Source organism: Parambassis ranga, chromosome 18 (genome assembly GCF_900634625.1).
Source record: "Parambassis ranga chromosome 18, fParRan2.1, whole genome shotgun sequence".
NCBI classification, from domain to species: domain Eukaryota; kingdom Metazoa; phylum Chordata; class Actinopteri; family Ambassidae; genus Parambassis; species Parambassis ranga.
In genome coordinates, this window is record NC_041038.1 from 12,234,911 (window position 1) to 12,255,678 (window position 20,768).

Below are 20,768 nucleotides of genomic sequence, written 5' to 3' on the forward strand. Positions count from 1 at the left end.
ATCTGATGGATTAACAAGTTCTCCTGTGCAGCTTTTTGCAGCAATACTCTCACACTTGTCAGATTGGCTGTTGGAGAGAAAGTTTCACTGTAACAGTGATCAATAGTTATATGTATCCCATCACTATCACTGTTTTCAGTTACAAAATCCCTTAAATAATTTGGCTTTCTCCTTTCTCTTACGGGGTATCTACTGTCGACATATTCATTGCTTTTCTCTCTTGACTCCTCCTGGTCAAACACATCAGATGTATCACCTTGGGAACTTTCGTTTCTCACCCTTTGCTCCTGAGATTTTTCAGCACTCCCATAAACATCCTGTGTGACTATCAATCCTAGGATGTCTCACTTCATCATCATTTGGTCCTGTCTCAACTGTTTGTGTTTGCTTTTCCACATTTACCTTGTTCACAAATTTACCAAGTCTGTGTTTTTGAACTTTCTCAGTGTCAGAATCGTAAACCATGGCGCTGGGGTCCTTCCGGTTATTGGACAACCCTGCTCTACCACTGAGCAACTGCTGCTTTATGTGTCAGCATGTCCTGTCCTTGTTTAAATGTGACAGTTGCTCCTAACACGGTGGCTGATTTCACAGAAAAGATGTCTTGGGGGTAAGATGGTATAAACAACGCGTTCTTTAGCGTTGCTTTGCGTCGTTGTCCCGTACTGTCCACCAGGAACACTTCCGCATCCCTTTTACGTTGAGCGACGCCTCTGCACAGGATGCCATCTGCTAACTCCACACAGTGCGTCTCTGGCTTGAAAGTGTCATCAAAAAGTTTAAATATGTCCATGTTGGTGATGATGTGGGATGTAGCTCCAGTGTCAACCATCAAACCTTTCTCCCTGATGCTGCGCGCTGGCTGCTGTTGAATCCTGATGTCTGAACTCATGGTCTTAAGGGCATAATCCGCTGCTGCTGTTCCGTTGCCGTCCTCATTTGTGACTTTCTTAGCTCCATCCTGTTTATCTTTATGTCTACAAGTGGCATTGTTGTGGGTGTCACTCCTATAATGACTGCACCTTTGCTCGGTGACCCTTTATGCCACACTTGAAACATGTAATGTCTGCGTCTTCATTGTTCCTGTCCTGTGCACTTGACTTGGCGCCACAGTCTTCATCACATTATCACTGTACTCTGCTGCAGTTAGCTTCTCTGTAGCTTCAAAACTACGCAGCTTTGTTTTGAATTCTGCAAATGTTATATTGTCCTCATTATGTGTATGTGTTCATTATGTATTGGTTTGAAGTTTTCAGGCAGCCCTTTTAAAACCATAGCAATCAGCAGACCATCTCCTAAAATTTCGCCTGCGTTCCGTAGCGCCGTAATGGCGGTCTCTGCCCTGATGATATAGTCTGTTACCGTCTCGCTGCTCGTCTTCTGAAGCGATGTCAGCATGGTGTACAGGTTGATAATGCGGGGCTTCCCTTTCCCGGCGTAGTACTCCCTCAATATTTTTAATGCTCTTCTTGCATTGTCAGGTGCATCTCTGATAATTAAAGAGAGGCTCTTATCGTCCAAAAGCTGGATCAACTCAGCGTAAGCGTCGGCATTCTTCTTATCATCTGCCACTACCTCCTCTTCGCCATTGGGTTCTCTCAGAACCGTATTCTTTAATCCTAATAAATGCAGGTGTCCAGGCACTTTAGTCTCCCACAGCTCATACTTGGTTTCATCTCCGTCAAACATCAGTCGAGGCAACCTGCTTGTTCCCCGGGACTCCATGATGCTCTCTGTTAGCCGTTAGCACGCTGTCCGTCGCGACTTTCTACCAGTGATTCAACTTCAAAAAACAAAAATCTCTTTCCCGAGTTACTCCTGGGCCCATAACCTGTTGAGCTTTGCAGCATCACCAGCGTTGAACTCGGGTAATAACCTGACGGAGACCATGACTTTCTTTAGCCGTCTTCGGCATATTTATTGGAGACTAAAAGAACATGTCTCATTCTTAATGACAGAACACAAACTCTTCAGGCGCTTTCTTCTAGAAGCTCTCCCCAGTGACAGACAAAATGGGCGTGTCACTTACACTTGCGCCTCACCGTGGTTATAACAAAAAACTGCACCGCAGCAAAAACAACATCACATACACATCACAACTGAGTACACATATATAAAAGAATGTCTCTTAACACCCCCACTTGCACTCATGTTGTGGAAATTCAAAACAACAGACATTTGAACATGTCCTCTCTTCTTCCTCCTTCATCTCTGAGGATTCAGGCTGTTTCTGGAAAAGATCAGAGAGGATCTGATGAGTGATTCACCTGTTACTCACCGTGTTCCTCATCTAAGGAAAACCAGGTATAATTTATACAACAAATAATAAATGAGAATTTACCACTTCACTGTAAACTGAGCAGCTGTGAGACACTGAGATTATTAATCTACATCTTATCATTTTGTTCATATGTTCCGACTTCAAGCTGTTTAAACTTGAATGTTTTCAGGTTTGATCATATCAGGACATGTGTATTTGTGTAATGAGGCAGGATGTGGTCTGAAGAGATCAATACTCTGAATCATGACGTGTTTAATTATCAGGCAGCTTCTTCAGGCAACATGTAACAGAGTTTGAAAAGTCAAACATTGAAGCCAGCAAGGTGGAGGTATCATTAGATGGGCTAGTTGGATGTTTTCAGGTTGGAGACGGACTCAGAATCAACTTCCAACCTGCTGCCAGTCTCATTTTATATATTTACATTCATTTAAAACAATGACACACCAAATAAGAAACTTACACACTTTCTCTTCTTCCCGTTTCTTCTTCAGTTCTTCATGCTCTGCAGAGAAAACACAACCTCAAACAGTGTTTGTCACAGAGACACAAAGATGCTTCTGAAAGTTCTGAGTTGATCCAGTCTGACTGGTTCTAAATGTGTGTGTGTGTCTGTACACTCAGTGTGAGCCTGCAGTCGACCACACAAACATCCTGAACCCGTAAAACACAACACAATTCTAGTGATCATCAAAGGTTAATCCATCACTGCACTGTGAACTGATCAGCTGTGAGACATTATTCATCTACATCTATGGACAGGGCTGAAGACACACACACCAGGACAAATAGTTTGTCGTTTTCACACACACTCACCTTCTTTCTGTTGCTTCTTCGCTCTCTGCAGAAGACGAACTGCACAAAACAACCGATTAATACATGGAGATATAACACGTCACTAAACTGAGCAGCTGTTTTTAAAAGACAGAGAAAAAACATCTGCATCAACAAGACCATGTTTTTATGCAAGACAATGACAACGCTCCATCAAAGTCCTCCAAGGCCTTAAAGATGAAAGAGTACTGACATGGACAGAATCAGACTCATCATCAGGTCATTTCTTTCAGGATCAGCTGTGAAACCAGCAGCTTCCTGGATCCCTGCAGTCTACATGGGCTTTGTTACATGGATGTATACTCACTTGTCTTCTTGTACTTTATAATGATCACTGCAGCTACTGCTAGAAGCACAACCAGAACTTCAGCAACTATCCATGGAGTAGAGTCTCCTGTGTCAGAAACACATCACAGAACCACAGAGTGAGAGAGTGAACATCAATGTGTACAACACTTTGTTGACCTGCAGCTCAGACCCAGACCCAGTCCTCTTTGAAGCAGCCCACGGTCTGATCCAGTCCAGATTTACACCATCAACACATGTCAGCAGAGCATGTTCCCCTGTCAGCTGCTGTGTTCAGGGGCTCTTTAAACACATGTTGAGGCTCAGCTCTCAGGATGTTTGTGCAGTCTGATGTTTGAATCAGTTCCAGCAGCAGTCTGTGAACAGTCAGAGCTCCTTTGATTCTTCATGAACGTCCTTAAAGGGACCAAACATCAGACCTTCATGTTTCCTGCTGAGCTCTTTGTGTTTAGACAGAAGCTGCTGTCAGCTGATCCTGTTTCTGCCCTCTGTCTGATAACATGGAGCCAGACCTGACTCACTGGGTCCAGCAGTTTATTTGAGCTCTATGATCGGCTGTGTTCAGGTGTTTGGTTTGTTTATGGGCGGAGCTGAAATCCCAGGTGAGCTGCACAGTGTGTGTTCACAGTGATTTCTTGAGGAAGGCTGTCATTAATGAACTCTGTGGGTTTCTGTTGGATCGCTGCTGCAGCAACATGTGAGAGAAGATGAAACACAGACACAGCTGAGATCCAGTGTGTGGATCTATTCAGCCACCAGAGGGAGCCGAGTTAAACCCTCACACCTTCATCAGTCAGCTGTAATGTTGTGTTATTCTCTGGTGTCGCTGTCAGAGCCGACTGTTTGGACAGCAGAGTGAAACTCAGCCTTCAGCCTGACTCTGCCTTGTTTACATTGTTTCCTGTTAAATAAATGAATAAATATAAAAAGCCTTCAAACCTGAACAAACTCAGTGTTTTTATCAGTGAATCATGAGGGAAACTCTCTGTTAAAGGGCTCAGAGACTCTCAGCTGTGTCTCTTCCTACAAATCCTGAGCACATTAATAAAACCTTGTTGTTAGAACTTCATGCAGGAACTGTTTGTTAAAGAGAATTACAGCCAGCAGCTGTTTCACTGTGCAGGAGGCAGCAGGTTACAGCTCCATCATTTCTGTGTCTCACTGACAGCAGAAATCAATGTGTGGACCTGTTGAACTGTGAAGCAGCAGCTCTGAACAGGAGACTTTATGCTTTGGTTTCATTTCTGATGTTTTTTATTTTATTTTATTTATTTATTTATTTATTTAGTTTCAACAGCTGATGTGTTTTTTGTTCTGTCCTCTGGTCTGGTTTTAAACAGCCACATAACTATGCATAAAAGTTGAATATGTTTGGGAAGATTATAACAATAAAAAATAAATAAATGAATTACCTCTACCAATGGTCACATGTGTCTCAGAGTAAATCTGACGGACGATTTCCTGCTGTGTGGATACACAGAGGTAGTCATCTGTCTCAGTCACTGTAGCTTCCAGGATGATGTCGTAGCTTCCCTCCTTGTCTGTTGAGTTTGAGACCTGTGGTTCTTCAGCAGGCAGGATGTTTCCAGAACTGTTTTTCCAGACGACTTCAGGTTTTGGAAACGCACCTCAAACTGCACACCGCAGTAAAATCCCATCATCTGTTTTAATAACTCTTACAAAGTGTTTTGGAGAAGCACCTGTGAACACAAACAGCAAAAGTTTAAATACTTTTTAAATGGGCGTTCATCGTGTAACCATGTTCTATAACTCCTTAAACCAGCGGACTGCTGTCAGTCAGAGTGACTCAGCCTTCATGGATGAACCTCACAGGTCAGATGACACTGTCCTCAGACCTGCTGATCAGTCTGTTATGATGCTACAAGCACGCCACGCCCCCTCCCTGAACATGACTGGATTGTTATCGTCACTCATTCAGGTCAACAGCAAATTAGCAAAACCCGCATAGTAGCAACAAATCCTGCTCCACACATGTTCACCTGAACTGCGGTTTCGGCAACGAAACTTCTTTAAACCCTGTGTGTGTGTGTGCTGCAGTCAGAGGGCCGTATGAGTTCTGCACACACGTTTAAAAAAGTCCGGGCCGAAACGAACTTTGTTGTTGTTCCCGTCACCTCGGTAACAGATCTCTCTGTTGTCATGGACTCGCAGAATGTCTCCCTCTAACAGCTGGTCGTACCGGTGCGACCTCTGATATTTTTTGGTTGCACCATTGAGAAATTAGGTCGCACTCTAGAGCCCTGAGTTATTATTGAATCTCTCAGTAACAGCTGTTGAGTTAACCCTTTACTTCTGTCGGTAAATTAGCTGCTGAAATCCACCAGAATGCAGGAAATGATTCTACTTCTTCAAACTTTGTTTAGATCTGTTTTATCCTCCTCTCTTTGCTCCAGAGCTGATCAGTGATCACGTAAACATCGAACATCAATAAATATAAAGATCATTGATCCTCACCTGATCCATCAACGAACACGAGGACAGCAAACAGACAGAGACACGCACGGAGAAGGAGCGCCATGACTGAGGGAGTCTGAGGACCGCTCGGAGCAGGAAGGCTGTACACTGGAAGTACACACACGCTCAACTACTTTCGGTTTTGAATCTGTTCCGTCCCCGCGGACACAAAAACAGCCAAATCCGCTAAAGTTCTGTAAGGGTTCAGAGGTGCAAAAACAACAACTTCTGTAAACGGGTCCCAGTTTGGATAAGTCAGAAAACGCCGTCTCCGTGTGAACGCCCAAACATGGACATCGTTAGGGTAGACAGAAAACAGGTCCAGATGGACCCTCAGCTCTAGTGACCAGCTCTGTCACTAGACAATTTCCAGCCCCGGGTTCCAGCCCTGACCCTGCAGTTGGCTACCCGTTCTGACCCAGAAGGACCCTTAACCATAGTGACTGAGCCTGACACTGAAGGGTCCTTAGTTCTGGGTTCCGGTTTTGGCCCTGGAGAGCTTCGGTCTCCTGTTTCGAGTTTTGGCCCTTGAGGGCTTCCGTCTCCTGACTCTTGTTCTGGTCCTGGTGGGGTTCCGTCCCCAGCTTCCTGTTCCGACCTTAATGGTCCACCGCTCCCGAGCCTCTGCTTCAGTCCTGGTGGGCCTCCTCTTCTGAGTCCTCACTCAGACCCTGGAGGGTCTTCTGCCTCGTCTTCGGCTCTGGCTTCCTGTCTGGACCCTGGAGGGTCTTCTGCCTCATCTTCAGCTCTGGCTTCCTGTCTGGACCCTGGAGGGTCTTCTGCCTCGTCCTCGCTGGCCTTCTGCCCGGATCCTGGTGGGTCCTACTCCTCGTCTCCGCCGACCTTCTGCCATGACCCTGGTGGGTCACCTCCTCTGTGTTCCTGTTCTGTCCTTAGTGGACCACCGCTTCCGAGCTTCCGCCACGACCCCAGTGGGTCCACCTCTCCTTCCTCGCTGGACTCTGTGGCCCCCTGGCCTGATCTGAACTTTGCTCTCCCTTCTGAACTATTGCCCATTGGGTCACCTTGTTTTGGACTCTGGCTCCTTGTAATTTTGTTTTGGTCCCTCCTCCGGACCTCCCCCCACCTCCTGGCTCAGTTTTGGACTCTTGTTGTTTTTTCCTTCGGGGACGTCTGGGAGCCGTCCCTTGGGGCGGGGGGGGGGGGGGGGTACTGTCATGAGCCTGGATTTTGCTCATTGTCATGTGATGTTCATTTTCTTATTTAGTTTTCAGTGTATTTCCTCTTCCTCTGCTCCTCCTCAGTCCTTCCCTCTCTCCTTCTGGTCCTCCTCCCTCTTTCTCTGCTCCTTGGTTTTCATCACCTTTTGTTTATCTTACTTTGTCTGCATTTGGGTCCAGTTTCTGCACGGCACATAACAGTTGATCTGGTTAAAATAAACAGAACGTGTCCAACACAGTCATCACAAAAACATCTGGAGTCACATGACGCCTGCATCCTCAGGTTAAAGGAAGAAGAACTCAGCACATCTGCAGCATCCGTCTGCAGCAGTGTGTGTGTGCAGCTCAGTGTCAGAGTGTTCATGAAGCTCAGCAGGAACAAACAACACAAACAAAAGTCACATTATCACAGATTATACATGTTCATTTACAGCAGAGCAGCTTCAGCTGAAGGTTCATGCCCATTACTGACTCATTTACAGCAAAGATATATGTATACAATGAACTGCAGCTACAGCCTGGCTGATGACATCATCATCAGTGAGCCAGTGGAGGCCTTCTCCTGAAGTCAATAACTCTCCCTTTGGTCTTCCCCACGGTGAGGAAGAGATTATCTTTGCACCGTTAGGCTAGATAAGAGGAGCAAAAAAGCGTGTCTGGACAGGGGACACAGTGAGGACACTTTACTGAAGTGTTTGTGTGTTCAGATTTTAGAGAAGTGTGTTGTTTGTGACACAGAGTCACAAACAACCGAAGCAGAAGTGAAGAAAGAAACTTGCTGTTGGTGTAAGATTATTTATAACATTAGAAATGGTGATGGACACTGGTTGGAGGGGACATTTCTGTGTCTGTGAGTGTCAGGCAGTCCTGGAGGAGGATATTTTATTGTGTGTAGTTATAGAAATGATAAAAAAGGAGCTGCACCTGTTGCTGTGCTCAGCTCAGGTCAGCTCAGGACCACAGTGTGTAGGAGGATCATCTGTGACAGCGGAGTGTGACAGATGTTTAAAACCTGCTGTGAAGATCTGCAGGAAGTGACGTCCGTTACATTAGCCAGCCTGTGGGCGGCGCTGTAAACACAGGAACACACCAAAAACGGAAAAGAAACCACGGGGCATGCGCACTCAACCGCCGTTGCTGCTGCTGTTGGTGTCTGACTGAGCGCTTGAAGCTGTGTCGTCGTTTCAGAAAAGCAGCTTGTTGGGGCGTCCACACGGAGACGGCGTTTTCAGACTTATCCAAACTAGGACCCGTTTTCAGAAGTTGTTGTTTTTGTTTTTGCACCTCTGAACCCTTACAGAACTTTAGCGGATTTGGCTGTTTTTGTGTCCGTGGGGGCGGAACAGATTCAAAACCGAAAGTATACAGTCTACACCCTTCCTGCTCCGAGCGGTCCTCAGACTCCCTCAGTCATGGCGCTCCTTCTCCGTGCGTGTCTCTGTCTGTTTGCTGTCCTCGTGTTCGTTGATGGATCAGGTGAGGATCAATGATCTTTATATTTATTGATGTTCGATGTTTACGTGATCACTGATCATCTCTGGAGCAAAGGGAGGAGGATAAAACAGATCTAAACAAAGTTTGAAGAAGTAGAAGTCATTTCCTGCATTCTGGTGGATTTCAGCAGCTAATTTACCGACAGAAGTAAAGGGTTAACTCAACATCTGTTACTGAGAGGTTCAATAATAACTCCTTATTAATTTTAAGCAATGATACAAATACAAAACACAGTGAAGATGAAGCAGCTCTGTCAGCCTCATGGAGGAAACTAACAGATTATTAGAACACAGTGTGTTTACATCTGTCACTTTTTAACCTCTGTCAGTTCATGTTTTTATTTTGTGTCTCGATGTTTTTTCATTAAGTCTCATCACTGTCAGCTCTCTTCTCTGTAGACCTGTCTGATCTGCTCACCTGAATCACCTGTGTTCATTTAAGCCTTACCCACCAACCCTAAGCTGCCATCTAGCGACAAACAAAGGCAACTTCATGTTAACGTCATGGCTCCTACAGCCCTGTTTGGAAGCCAAGGAGCATGTTTAAGAACATTAAGATGGATAAGCCCTCTTTTTGTGCTCGATAGTGGATCGGGTTTATGCTCGGGAATGTTGAATTAAAATAAACGGACCTGCAGCACTTTGTTGTTTGTTGACACACGTCAGAAAGTGTCACCTACACTCACTACACGGTTGTGGTGAAACGGCCACTACATGTAGGCTTTTGGGCCTTTTCTCTCTCTGCGCCCTCCTTGCGCTTCTGTGGTTTGTTTTCCATCTCCACAGACGGACAGTCGCTTCTCTCGAACTCCGGTCGAGGACGGAGGAGCCTTACCCGGCAACAAGAATTCTATTTTCTGATTGGCTGATAGGTCGCTAATTCAGCGCACACTGCCTGCCTTTGTCTTGTTTGTAGGACAGTCTGTAGGACTCTCTGTGTGATGAAGTAAATCATTTCTCCATGCTGGCGTGTGAGCCTGTGGACCTCAATGCGTGAGACCTGAGCGCTGCAAACTTTACCCTCTGTGTCTCTATGTCGGTGAATGCATCCATGTTTACTGCAGTCACTCACTTTCAGTGTTGTCTAGCTGTGTGTGTAGAACACTTTGTTAAACTGCTCTCCTCCCACTTAGATCTGTCTCAGCCTGTGTGGACTGTTATATGTTTTATTTGTATCCTTCTCAGAACTCAGTGTGAATTTAAAATGTGCTCACTGTCAGTCCGTGAAACAGGCTTCCTGGCTTCAGCCCATCAGACCTGGTACTTTGGTAAAGAGCGCCCTCTGCTGCTCAGTCCATGCAGACTTCTCATCAGTTTATCGATCAGCCTCAAACATGAACTGAGAATAATCAAAGCATTCAGGCAAGAATACAGAAAAGTACCTTCAGACTGACTCATCAGGTCAACACGAGCAGTTCAAAGGTCGAGTCTCATTTTCCAGAGCAGCTGAAGGTGGCGATGCAGTCCGTGTATTTTGCGGCCATTCGATTTCTGTTGTTTAGATCAGAAAAGGAAAAAATGGAAATTGACTCGTCTCCTGATTTTCATTTTAATATTAGAAAGGAGAAATGGCAAATTAAGATAACAGTGACATTTTTCATTCCTGATCTTGACACCAAACAGTTAGACCTGATGAAGCTGCTTGGATGAGCAGCGACACGTCTTCAACATATTTCCTGTGAACATATTATTCGTAGTTTAGTACTTTCTGCTCAAGGCTTTGACACAGAGCAAAGAAAAAAACAGATTGAAGCAGAGGTGAACCACTCATTTTCTGCTGACAGTATGTAAATATGTCTGAAGTTCAAGTGTTTAAGTTCACATGTTCTTTCATCTCATAAATATCCACGTTGTGTTAAATAAGTGCAGTGTGACTGTCAGTCTGTGTGCTTTGAATGAACACACTCATTTCTATTAAAGGTTCTGCAGCTTTAAATGTGTTTCACTGACATTATTCATACAGAATCAGTTTTTCTGTGGATTTAATCTGAATGAGTCAAATATATTGTGTCTTCCAGCTGTCAGAGTCGTTGTCCAAGAAGGGAGTGACGCCATCTTACCCTGTTCTCCCAGCAACAAGGAGGACCTTACCTATAAAGTCTTTGACTGGAAGAAAGATGGTCAGAAGGAGGTGTTCTTTTATGATTCAGGCATTCATTACAACAACGGTCGTTCAGGTCAGGATGAACAGTTCAGAGGACGAGTGTCATTTTTTCCTGATCAGCTGACGTCTGGTAACGCCTCCATAACCATCAGAAACACAAAGACAAACGACAGTGGAGAATACAGCTGTGTTTTTCCACGTCTTCATCCAGGACAAAGATACACCGTTCAGCTTGTTGTTGGTGAGTATTTGTTTTTATTTACACAGAAAAAGTGATGAAGACCACGTCACTAGTTGTAGTTATTAGTCTGCATGTCTCAGTGTTACACTTATCAATGCAGCACAACAACAAACTAATAAATCTAATAAAGTCAGAGGAAAACAGAAAAGAACCTTTAGACCGACTCATAAGCATTGAGAGGTTGTCATGAGTTTGTCATATTGTTTTCATTTATCATTTTAATATTATTTGGTATTGTCCTTCCTCTTCCTGTTTCTTTCTTCTCGCCCTCCTTCCGTCTTCAGTTCTGCTTTTTATCTTAGTTCACATGAATCTGTGCTGATGTGTCTGCTTGTGTTGATCAGCACACAAGCAGTTCAAATGAAGTGACAGACTGGCTGCCACACGCAGTTACCATATACAATGAAAAACCAAATCACTTTGACAAAAGGGCACTTTGGGCATCAAGAGGAAAAGGAGCAGGGGCTCCAGCGCCCAAGCACGTGGCTGCACGAACATGTGGTGACAAACCTGTGGCACAGTTGCGCACTTGTAGTGTAAGAGCCAATTAATAAGTTTAGTTTGAGTTTAGAAATTGAATGTTTGGATGATGTTTTATTTCAGTGTTGTCTAGCTGTGTGTGTAGAACACTTTGTTAAACTGTTCTCCTCCCACTTAGATCTGTCTCAGCCTGTGTGGACTGTTATATGTTTTATTTGTATCCTTCTCAGAACTCAGTGTGAATTTAAAATGTGCTCACTGTCAGTCCGTGAAACAGGCTTCCTGGCTTCAGCCCATCAGACCTGGTACTTTGGTAGAGAGCGCCCTCTGCTGCTCAGTCCATGCAGACTTCTCATCAGTTTATCGATCAGCCTCAAACATGAACTGAGAATAATCAGAAACCATGCTGACAACAGGCACAGCACTTATTTCATGATCTGTGCGTCTTTGCCTGCTCGATCCTAATTCTCATTTCAGTCACTTCATGTTTTTTATTTTGTGTCTCGTTGATGTTTTTTCATTAGGTCTCATCACTGAAGCACCTTCAGACTGACTCATCAGCACATGTTTAGAAGAGTCAGTCAAAGACTTCTAATAGATGAGGTGTGCAGCTCTGATTGATCCTCTGTCCAGATGTTGTCGGTGTTGGCAGGGTTCAGGGTTTTGCTGTCACACAGCTCATCATGTTCAGAGTTCATCATCAGCTGCTGCAGAGATGTGGCTGTGAGGAGCTGATCTGTGAGCTTTTTAGAATAAAATAAATTAAATGTGTTTCACTGACATTATTCATACAGAAATCTGACTTCTTGGAAACTGATGTTTGAGACTCGCTGAGCTCACATGATAATGTGTTATCAGTTTTTCTGTGGATTTAATCTGAATGAGTCAAATATATTGTGTCTTCCAGCTGTCAGAGTCGTTGTCCAAGAAGGGAGTGACGCCATCTTACCCTGTTCTCCCAGCACCAAGGAGGACCTTACCTATAAAGTCTTTGAGTGGAAGAAAGATGGTCAGAAGGAGGTGTTCTATTTTGATTCAGGCTTTCATTCCAGCTACAGTCGTCCAGGTCAGGATGAACAGTTCAGAGGACGAGTGTCATTTTTTCCTGATCAGCTGACGTCTGGTAACGCCTCCATAATCATCAGAAACACAAAGACAGTCGACAGTGGAGAATACAGCTGTGTTTTTCCAAGTCTTCGTCCAGCAGGACAAAGATACACCGTTCAGCTTGTTGTTGGTGAGTATTTGTTTTTATCCACACAGAAAAAGTGATGAAGACCACGTCACTAACCGCTCAGATTATTCAGTTAGTACATGGAAAAGTGATTTTTAAGAACAAACTGTTTAAATCCCAGGAGGGTGATGATGTCACTGACATCACACCTGAAACTCTGAAAAGCTTCCAGCTGTTTCCGTCTGTGAAACACCACCTTGGATTTCCTGTTGAATCCACAGTTAGTCGTACAACAGCTCTTCACCTGTGTTTTAAGAGTTTGGTCCATTGTTGACGACACAATGCTGCTGCTCAACCAGCTGTTTCTGATCATCGAACATCAAAAGTATTGATCATATCTGATCAGAGACCCCGCCCCTCAGTCCAGGCAGCTCTTCAGGAGCAGCAGCACAGGTAGAATGAAGCTCAGGTGTGTTTCCTGTCATGTGACGCCCCCCATCCAGGACCTCCATGAAGCAGTCTGCTCTGTGATGTTTGTGTTCAGTCTGACACTGCGGCTTCTTTATTTTGGATTATAAATATTATGTTTAACAAACACTGGACTTTATTTCCACAGTTTGATCTGACACATGATGATGTCACACTGACACCTTGATGATGTCACACTGACGGCTCTAACTTGAACTCTGTTTTCCTTTCAGATAAAGTCTTAACCCTTGTTCAACTTTCGCAAACACTACCCTTTCGTGTTGTTCGGGACAAAAACGTCCCCTAACTTTAACGCTTTTAAAAATATATCAGATAAATATTTTTTTCATATTTTTTCTTTTAATTAACTTCAGTTCTAATCAACAGTAGTGGAAAAAATCATTTTCCCCCAGGATTTTAACCCTTTAATCACCAATTTTATAAGGGGTGGTGCAAATAAATGGAAAAAACACACAAAATGGCTCATTTTTAATAGAAAAGGTGAATGTGGACTGGATTCTTTTTAACCTTTATTACAGTCTTGGTCATGCCAAACATCAGTAACAACATTGACTTTATTGCATTATTAGTTTTTGCACAGCACTGGATTTTCATTTTTTCTCCCTTGCGTGTTCCATAGACTTACATTATAAACACATTTTTTTTGACTGCACAGCCATGGCACTACATAATCATGCATTCTTGATTGTTGGTGGTTTACCCTGTTGGTAGGAGGTAACATTTGTGATTTTTACAGTTAACAACTTAATGACCATATTAACCCTTTACCTATTTTAGCACATAACTGTGTGTCTACACACTGTGTGTGTATGTTAGAGAGAAAGAGCTGTTTGCACACTGACCTTGTTGTCTGTGAGTACACACAACCACACTGTTAGTAAGTAGTTTATGCACATACAGAAGGTTTACATGAGTTAAATAGTGATTTTCTGTCACACTTCACTAAAAACAAAACATTTTTTAAACAGCTCTGACATCACAACACGTGTACACACATTAAAACACCTGTGTTTCATATCACTGATTAAACTGATATCTCAGACAACACATTTCACCTAATTTAACATTTTAGTTATTCAGTTCAGCATTGTTCAGTCTGAACACACTCTGATCCTCATACAAGTAGAACAGTGATGGACACAAAAACACTGATTTTGTCTTTGTAAACTTTTGCTGTTTGTGTTCACAGGAGCATCTCCAGTTCCAATTGTAACCCATGATAAAACAGATGATGGGATTTTACTGCGGTGTGTAGTTCGAGGTGCGTCTCCAAAACCTGAAGTCGTCTGGAAAGACGGTTCTGGAAACATCCTGCCTGCTGAAGAACCACAGGTCTCAAGCTCAGCAGACAAGGAGGGAAGCTACGACATCATCCTGGAAGCTACAGTGACTGAGACAGACGACTATCGCTGTGTGTCCATACAGCAGGAAATCCACCATCAGATTTACTCTGAGACACATGTGACCGTTGATAAAGGTAATTCATTTATTTATTTTTGTATTGATTGTGTGTTATTAGCTTCCCAAAATATTAAACTGTTATAATTTTATAAGAGGCTGTTTAAACCCAAACCAGAGGACAGAGCTGAAAAAACAACACATCAGCTGTTCAAACTAGAACCTTTTTTTTCTGCCATAAAAACATGAAACCAAAGCATAAAGTCTCCTGTTCAGAGCTGCTGCTTCACAGTTCAACATGTCCACACATTGATTTCTGCTGTCAGTGAGACACAGAAATGATGGAGCTGTAACCTGCTGCCTCCTGCACAGTGAAACAGCTGCTGGCTGTAATTCTCTTTAACAAACAGTTCCTGCATGAAGTTCTAACAACAAGGTTTTATTAATGTGCTCAGGATTTGTAGGAAGAGACACAGCTGAGAGTCTCTGAGCCCTTTAACAGAGAGTTTCCCTCATGATTCACTGATAAAAACACTGAGTTTGTTCAGGTTTGAAGGCTTTTTATATTTATTCATTTATTTAACAGGAAACAATGTAAACAAGGCAGAGTCAGGCTGAAGGCTGAGTTTTACTCTGCTGTCCAAACAGTCAGCTCTGACAGCGACACCAGAGAATAACACAACATTACAGCTGACTGATGAAGGTGTGAGGGTTTAACTCGGCTCCCTCTGGTGGCTGAATAGATCCACACACTGGATCTCAGCTGTGTCTGTGTTTCATCTTCTCTCACATGTTGCTGCAGCAGCGATCCAACAGAAACCCACAGAGTTCATTAATGACAGCCTTCCTCAAGAAATCACTGTGAACACACACTGTGCAGCTCACCTGGGATTTCAGCTCCGCCCATAAACAAACCAAACACCTGAACACAGCCGATCATAGAGCTCAAATAAACTGCTGGACCCAGTGAGTCAGGTCTGGCTCCATGTTATCAGACAGAGGGCAGAAACAGGATCAGCTGACAGCAGCTTCTGTCTAAACACAAAGAGCTCAGCAGGAGACATGAAGGTCTGATGTTTGGTCCCTTTAAGGAGCTCCAGCAGAAAAAAAGGTTCCTCAGCTGAATGAAACATTTGAAATGAGGCCGTCAGCTCCTCCCTGAACAGACTGAAGCTCAGCTCCTCCCTGAACAGACTGAAGGCTGTTCCATACTCCACGAGAACAGAGAACAGAGAACTCGCTCCATGGGTGGTAAGAGTAAAAAAAACCTTTGTTTCAGCACGGAGGTACCATACTTCGCGAGACGTGTGTGTGCAGAACTCCTCATACGGCCTCCTACTGCAGCGCACGTCACACACAAAAGGTTGACAATGCAGTTGTGTTGTAAACTGTGAGCACAGTCGTGGTTACCTGGCCTAACGAGCTGATCATGTTCAGGGCAGAGGGCGCACAGCTGACAACAGATAGAAGATCAGTGCAGCTGACTGCAGCAGACCTCTGGTCTGTGTGAGTTTAACTCTGTGAACGTGTGGATGACTGTCTGCAGTAACACATCCCGTCTCCCGGGGTTTAATGTGCGTCCAGCCGCTGTAACACTGTGATCAATACTGGGATTAGTTTTAAGCGCCACCTTGTGGACAGACTCTCTCCTCTGTGGCCGTGTTTCTCCTTCCAGCAGCTGTTTGCCAGCTGCTCATCTAAACTGTCCATTGTCGCTGTGCTTCCTCCTTCTGTCTGTGTGTTCTGCACCTGAAGAAGCTCTTGGCTTCAACATGTTCATCACAACCACAATAAATTCCGACCAATCACACAATTGTTCTCGCACAGCACTGAGAGAAAAAGTTATTCCCGGGCCATGTGCACGAGAGAGCTGCACAACGGGCGGTCCGAGAGAAAAAAATTATGTTTTGTGGGCGTAACATCGGCATGGGGGGGGGGGAGTTCTCTGTTCTCGTGGAGTATGGATCCAGCTTTAAAAGTCCTCCTCTCCACTCAACAGTTTTTTACCTGAAGACCTCTTTTATCTTTACTAGGATTTAGTCTAAATTATAAGGGAAAACATCATAATTCTAAGAATTTTCTTAGAATTTCACCACTAACGGAAACTCCTAGCACTAAGAATCTTTGTGAATATGGCCCCAGATGCATAACTGAGCAACTCGTGCAGAGTCTTAAGAGAAAGTTTGAGAAGAATAAGATCTATCAGGAGCAATATACAGCCTTTCTCACAGAGATGACTGATAATGAATATGCTGAAGTGGTTGGAGTGTAAAGATGGCGGTGTATGGTGTCTTCCTCACCATGAGTGTATCATCCAAGGAAGAAATCCTTAAGGGTAGTTTTTGATTGTGGAGCCGGGTTTAAGGGGACATCTTTGAACTCTCAATTGTTGCAGGGACCTGATCTTACAAACTCTCTCTTTGGTGTATTAACTAGATTTAGACAGGAGAGTGTTGATTTGATGACGGATGTGCAGGCCATGTTTCATCAGGTAAAGGAAAGACACGTACAGTTTCTTTGCTTTCTATGGTGGCCTAAGGGAGACACGTCACAAAGCCCAGTGGAACACAGAGTGAGAGTGCATGTTTTTGGAGCTGTTTCCTCTCCGAGCTGTGCCAATTACTCTTCAAGGAGGACTGCACTGGACAACAAGGGCAGTTTTAAAAGGGAAGTGATTGACACCATCTGCCACAATTTGTATGTAGACGACTGTCTAAAGTCTCTGCCCACAGCTAAGCAAGCGATTTCAGTTGGTTAAATGGACAAGCAACAACCGTGCTGTGATGAAATCTGTTCCTGAGGACAAGCGGTCCAAACCAACTAAGCAGTTGCAAGACAAGAAGGGACTTGTTCGGGCAGTACGGCTGAGGACGAAGACTGGGGAGCTGGACAGGCCCATAAGCAAGCTCTTTCTTCTGCAAGAGGCTATGTGAAGTCTGGGGTGAAGGTCGTGACCCCACATTGAGTCATGTGCTATTAACCTCTGAATCAAATAGAGGACAAAAGAAATTAAGATTAAGATTTACTTTATTAATCCCCGTGGGGAAATTGAGTTGTAGTAGCAGCATTTTAAAAGGATAAATACAATAAACAGCAAAAACTCTTATATACACACACACATAAAGCAGATCAAAGGGAAGATAGAAACATAAAAACACAGTTAATGTAACTGAGCAGTCTGAAGCTGTGATGAGGCTTCAGCTGAGTCAGTGAGCTCAGCTCTGACAGTCACAGAGGAGTTATAGAGTCTGATGGCGGACGGCAGGAAGGACTCCACAAGGCCCCTGTACTCATCCTCCTGTCCATTCTCCACACAACCAACTATGGCTGCGTCATCCGAGTAATTAGAAATGAGAAACATATTTGTTGATGCCTCCTTGCATTAATGTAATTGTTCAGTGTTGTTGCTGGTGTGTAGGAGCGGGGAGGTCGTACGGTTTTTACCGCTGACCTGTTTTGTTCGTTTGTAATTATGATCAAATACGTTTGTTAACAATAAACAGGAACCTCACCCAAAGATTATGATGCATCAAATGATTCATTTTGGAAATAACAGCGCGTAGGAAAACAACATCCCCTGCACCCAACCATGTGGCTGAAGGCTGGTAAAATAGTAAAATAGCTGCTACACTGTGCTTCCTCTGTTGTTTCTGTGATGTGTTTCAGACAAGGTGTTTGAGTCCGGCTCAGGGGTCAGTATCAGTGGAATTATTGTGGGACTTCTCCTTGTCGCTGTCCTTGTTGCTCTCCTTGTAGCCACAAAGTTCGGCTCCATCAAACTCTGCTGGAACCGTAAGTGTAAACATGCAAACAACAACCTCTTTGTAATGTGTTGACATCAGCATGTGTTGAGGTTCCTTTAGTGACAGTTTAGTAACTGTTATATTCTCACATCAGTTACATGAACACACACATTAGACTGCAGTTATCCTGGAGGCTGCAGGCTGAAAGAAATGTTTGTGTGTAAAAACAAGTTGATATGTTTGATATGCAGCTAGTGAATGGCTTCAAGCTTGTACATGTCAAAGTGTTAATGATCATATAGAACAGATTTGTAGTTACTCTGTGTTGGCAGAGGTTCTGGATGGTGGCAGCATGTTTTCAGGTTGAACATCCTGATGTCTTAACATCTGAGTGCATTTATTCAGATTCTGTATTTAACATTCAGCTGGACATCAAGGGTCACTGTGACTTCAGAAAACCTCTTTAGTCTCACAGCTGTGTCTGCTCACAGTGAACATGGTCTGGACTCTAACGGGTCTGTTTCATCCATCCATGCAGCTCACAGCAGGAGGTGCTCTGTGCAGATAAGATCAATAACATCAGACTGTTTAGTTTGTTTCATAAAAGAACAAGGTGTAGATCAGCTGATCGATTAAAAACAGATGAAGACCAGAAATGATCATCAGTCAGTTATGTGTACTTGTGTAAACAAACCTCGACTTAATGTAATGTGTACATTTGTGTTTCTTCTGTGCAGGTGAACTGGAGATGGAACAGGAGCTACAGAGAGAACGTAAGCTGTGTGAGAGAGAACCTGAACTTCATGTCGTCCTGTTCACATGTGCAGCATGTCAGGATCAGAAATGTTTGACGTGTAGCAGCACATTTCTGAAGCATCCCAGAAACCACAGCCCGCTCTGCTCCACTAAAGATCCGCTCCGGTTCTCTTTTGACGCTGTGTCGTGCTCCAGACACATCAATTATCACCAACCAGATGGAGCAGACAGGAAGTCAGGCACCAGAACACCAGAGGTTCTGTAGACTTTCAAAATAAAATGCCTTGAGGGAACTCTCACTCAGTTAACACCGCAGGAGTTAGGTTAGGTAGCCAGCAGTAGTCTGAGTCTGTTGGTGTTTCAGGTTCTGTTGACAGAGGAAGATTTTACTAGTTCTGTGGAGGAAAAACCATGTGTGTGGAGTAAAGATTGTGGCCACGCTGGCAGACTGGAGACTTAGTTCTTTAGGGAACTTCTCAGTCTGTCCTCCTTTGTCAGCTAATGGTCACTGCCCAGTCAGCTCCATGTATAATGTTATTATTATTATTATAACAACAATCAGAAATTGTCTCAAAGCTTCACAGAGACCCAGAGCCTGAACCCCCTTAAGAACCACAGTGTCAGGAAAAACTCCCTTTAACAGGAAGAAACCCTGAACAGGACCCGACTCATGAGGAGGACCTTCCTGCTGACAGTCGGGGACAGACAGGCAGGCAGACAGGCAGGCAGGCAGACAGACAGACAGTCAGGCACGCAGACAGACAGACAGGCAGAGAGACAGACAGGCAGGCAGGTAGAGAGACAGGCAGGCAGAGAGGCAGTCAGACAGACAGACAGGCAGGCAGGCAGGCAGAGAGACAGACAGACAGGCAGAGGCAGACAGACAAGGAGGCAGAGAGACAGACAGGCAGGCAGGCAGAGAGACAGACAGACAGGCAGAGGGAGACAGACAGGCAGGCAGGCAGAGAGACAGAGAGACAGGCAAACAGACATGCAGTCAGGCAGACAGGCAGGCAGACAGACAGGCATAGACAGACAGACAGACAATCAGGCAGAGAGACAGACAGACAGGCAGGCAGAGAGACAGGAAGGCAGATAGGCAGGCAGGCAGGCTGGCAGAGAGGCAGACAGACAGACAGGCAGGCAGGCAGACAGACAGACAGTCAGGCAGGTAGAGAGACAGGCAGGCAGAGAGGCAGACAGACAGGCAGACAAGAGGCAGTCAGACAGGCAGGCAGAGAGACAGACAAGCAGACAGGCAGGCAGAGAGACAGACAGGCAGACAGACAGACAGGCAGATATGCAGTCAGGCAGGCAGGCAGAGAGATAGATAGACAGGCAGGCAGGTAGACAGGCAGGCAGAGAGACAGACAGACAGGCAGGCAGGCAGGCAGAGAGACAGAGAGACAGGCAAACACACATGCCGTCAGGCAGACAGGCAGGCAGACAGACAGGCATAGACAGACAGACAGACAATCAGGCAGAGAGACAGACAGGCAGGCAGAGAGACAGACAGGCAGACAGACAGACAGGCAGATATGCAGACAGGCAGGCAGACAGACAGACAAGCAGGCAGAGAGATAGACAGACAGACAGACAGACAGGCAGGCAGACAGACAGGCAGGCAGGTAGGCAGGCAGACAGACAGGCAGACACGCAGGCTACCACAGCAAACAGCTTATGACACAAGTCACTAGTATGAACCAGACTAATGAGAATAGAGGAGAGGTCAGAGGGGGATTTGAGGGGACAGGGAACTGCTCAGTGGGTCATGTTTGTGCCCACTACAGCGTAGGCCTAGAGCAGCATAGCTGCT

General features: G+C 44.7%; 1 protein-coding gene and 1 long non-coding RNA gene across 10 annotated transcripts in view; one reads left to right on the forward strand and one right to left on the reverse strand.

Annotated features, from left to right (window-relative positions):
- The window catches only part of LOC114450613 (butyrophilin-like protein 1), a 139,337-nt gene that overhangs the window by 89,845 nt on the left and 28,724 nt on the right, over positions 1 to 20,768 (forward strand). For 3 of the 9 annotated variants that reach the window (XM_028428807.1, XM_028428806.1, XM_028428814.1), the window contains 2 exons: positions 18,120 to 18,245; positions 18,934 to 18,969. In XM_028428807.1, the coding sequence (XP_028284608.1) occupies positions 18,120 to 18,245; positions 18,934 to 18,969 (162 nt within the window). Of the gene's footprint in view, positions 1 to 8,197; positions 8,551 to 10,585; positions 10,913 to 12,299; positions 12,630 to 14,244; positions 14,533 to 18,119; positions 18,246 to 18,933; positions 18,970 to 20,768 lie in introns of those variants that run through there. The other 6 variants (XM_028428797.1, XM_028428803.1, XM_028428798.1 and 3 more) reach the window with 4 other exon arrangements.
- On the reverse strand, positions 4,955 to 6,171 carry LOC114450617 (uncharacterized). Its single transcript, XR_003672107.1, has 2 exons — positions 5,894 to 6,171; positions 4,955 to 5,118 (listed from the first exon to the last, which is right to left on the reverse strand). It is a non-coding gene; the product is annotated as an uncharacterized LOC114450617 (long non-coding RNA).